Below are 3242 nucleotides of genomic sequence, written 5' to 3' on the forward strand. Positions count from 1 at the left end.
CCTGGAAGGGACGATGAATCCAAGAAAAACTCACAACTAATTACGATCAGATCATGGCCACGATTCAGTCGCAATTATGAATGATTCATCTCTTGATCCATAAAAGAAAATAGATTAAGAGATCTGCTCTTACATCAATGGTAGCTTCCCACATCAATGGTAAATCATTCAAATGTTCTAAACAAAATCAGTTTAAGGAACTCGAATTAATATCTATTTATGTTTGGTTCTTTGTCATTGTGGTCTTGGAAATGACTAACTGGTAATGCCTAAAAGTCCTATCAACGTGTGGGACATTTTTTTTCTTCTCCGTCAGTTTTCTCCGTGACAACAACTCCAACGAGACTAAAACTCGGGTAATTTTCAAGATACCTTCAATATTTACTATATTTTCAAATTACCCCTAAGGTATGATTAATATCAAAATGCTTCTTCCCTCAGATTTTATTTGTTTGCCAACATATCGCTTGTCTAAGACTAAACTATCCATTTTAACATTCTTAATTATCATTTAAATATTTTATTTTTATTGATAACGGAAAGAAAGTTTTGGAGGTGTTTTTATACATCCATTAAATCTTTGGAGCTATTTAAAAAAAAAATAGAAAAACACACATTAAATCATATAAAATTTGGGGTTGTTCGGAGGCTTCGTCATCACTCTGTTCCCGACGTCTCAATGACGACCAAAAAGCAGCAGCGACGTCTGCGTTTGCCCCGTTTGATCTCCGAGGAAGACGCTACCACTTCATCCCCCGTCTCGTTCGCCGCCCCTTTCGCCGGATTCAATCACCCCCGTACCCTTCCCTCATCCTCCCTGCCGCTTCACGTCTCTCTCGGATGCTGCTGCGTTCCCGATCTGCGTCGCTCCGCCGCCGACGAACGACCCGTCGTTGACGCCTCCATGCGGGTGCGGCCGGCGTACGCACAGAGGAAGCGGAGGGAAGCGAAGTTCTGTGGCGTCGTTCCCTGCGGGGGCGTGGCCGACGTCGAGGTCAAAAGCTCGCTGCTTCCTTCTTCAGCACGTCGATCCGGAGAAAGGCGGCGCGACGTTCCGATATTGCACCAGGGCACTCGATCCTCGACCGATGAAGACGACAGCGGGTGGTGGAGCGGCGATGATGCAGCAGAGAGGCTGACGAGGAAGCCGATTCCATGGGCGCCGCTGGCGGTGAGGGGGAGCCTCGCGGTGGTGAAGCAGTCGGAGGACCCGAGACTGGATTTTCTACGGTCGATGGCGGAGATGGTGGTGGAAAAGCAGATCGTGTCCAGCAAGGGGCTGGAGCAGCTGCTGCAATGCTTCATGTCGCTTAACTCGAGAGAACACCACGCCGCCATTCTCGCAGCCTTCGAGGACATATGGCAAGCCCTCTTCCCGGCGGTACCTGGCCTCTAATTGCCGCCGGCGATCTCTTTAGATTATATTTCAATAGATGAAAAACATGTATCAATTAATGTAATTAGCAAACATAAATCAACGACAAGTTCGTGATCCAATGACATGCTGGAATCTGTCGACGCACCGGTTCCGTCCTCCTCTCTGTCTCAGTACAACGAAGAAATTTCATGTGACGTGATCAAATTTGTTGAGCTCATACACACTGAAAAAATCGAATTAACATTAGAAATACAATATAAAAAATATATATATAGCGTTTCATTTCTCTGTTTGGTTGCAAGTGTCACTAGTGAAATAATTTAATGGGTCAACTATTTTGGTCTTTCTTTTATATGTTAATTTGATTTATATAGTTCATTTGGTCTTTCTTTTTATATGTTAATTTACCTCATCTATTCAATACACCCATCACATAGGACTGCTTAACACGTTTAACTTATTCAAATTCACTAACTCTACTCTAACTTGAGTAGCTTGATTGACGACTTAGTTAACTTGACTTATTCGAGTAATTGACTAGTTTGATAATCTCAATTGATTTATTTCATCTAATTAGTCTACTGACTATCTCATTTAGTCTATTTATCCTAACTTAGCTCTACGCACATAACAAGTCTAATTATTTTAACTAGTTGGATCAGTTTATCAGGCTCAATCAAAATTTGAATCACTGGCTAAGCTTGCCAAACCTTCTTGGTTAATCTGTGATACGGCGAATAAAGTAGGCTCTTGAAGTTGAGACAAGTCAAGAAGAGTGGCTAATGTGGTAATCAAAATCAAGAAAAAGTCAACACTCGGGGCTAGCATGACCAAATGACCGACCGAGCACTCCAGCCGATCGGATTCCAATCCTCTCGGCTCGATTGAAGTCTAAGCCCCCCTTGACTCGATGGAGAACTGAATCCTCCTGCCTCAATGGGGAATCGAGTCCTCTTGGAATGATCAGAGTTTCTAAACATACAATCCGACTGGACTCTTGTCCAATTGAATGCTGAGTCTATGAGATGGCCAACCTTTCGCAACTGACCTAGCTTGTCCAAGAGCAATATTCGACAAGATAATAGAGGGAACTCGGCTCGACACCATTAAAGTATGATCCGTTAGCCCAAAAGCTCAATATCCCTCTTTAACATCTTGTATAATCGTTGTTAGAGAATCAAGGGAATATTTCCTGTGCAGTTCGTACGGTGAAAGTTTTCACCCTGCAAGCTCAGAGGTGATAGAACCAATTTAGGAAAAACTATAAAGTGTTAGAATGATTGGGTATATTTTAGTAATGCATTGATATTCGTACAGACGAGAAAAATAACACTATAGAAGAGGTCTCCTCCTAAATGGCACAAGTATTCAAGGCAACGCTAAATCAAACTACAGTACTATCATCATTCATTTTTCTTCATTTTTTCCTCCGCATTCTGTTTAACTCGAGCATCGAATAGCCTGTGTCGGAACTCCTACGTAGCTTGGTTACTAACATTTTCTTCTTCAAGCTCTCCTTTTTGACACGCAAACTCGATTGCGCCACTAGGTTCTTCCTCATCAGATTCTTTTTACGATCAACCTCAACGCCACCTCGCCAATTTGACATTTTCCCTAATTTCAGACCGAATCAATCAATCTGTCCAATCCATTAGTGTACTAACTTGTTTAGCCAATCTAATTTGGTTCTTTTAAATGGTAAGTTATTAGTAAATATAATATTTAATAAAAGTATGAATGAAGATTTATCTGTTAAGTATGAAATGAATTAAAGCTTTTTTTTATAAAATGGGTATTTTAAATTATTCTCCACACATACATTCGAATAAAATATATATAAAGTTAAAGAATTGTTTCCAACTCA

At 41.1% G+C, this 3242-nt stretch overlaps 1 protein-coding gene across 1 annotated transcript; it reads left to right on the plus strand.

Annotated features, from left to right (window-relative positions):
• Positions 1 to 588: 588 nt before the first annotated feature.
• On the plus strand, positions 589 to 1500 carry LOC122034701 (transcription repressor OFP7-like). The gene has a single exon (XM_042594035.1). It carries the CDS (start codon positions 680 to 682, stop codon positions 1394 to 1396), a length of 717 nt encoding a protein of 238 aa, XP_042449969.1. The 5' UTR covers positions 589 to 679; the 3' UTR covers positions 1397 to 1500.
• Positions 1501 to 3242: the final 1742 nt, after the last annotated feature.

The sequence above is a fragment of the Zingiber officinale genome, chromosome 11B (assembly GCF_018446385.1).
Source record: "Zingiber officinale cultivar Zhangliang chromosome 11B, Zo_v1.1, whole genome shotgun sequence".
Lineage (NCBI taxonomy): Eukaryota > Viridiplantae > Streptophyta > Magnoliopsida > Zingiberales > Zingiberaceae > Zingiber > Zingiber officinale.

What these genes read in the sequence shown, in the direction of transcription:
- LOC122034701 (XM_042594035.1), top strand. Translation starts at nt 680, where the DNA reads ATGACGACCAAAAAGCAGCAGCGACGTCTGCGTTTGCCCCGTTTGATC.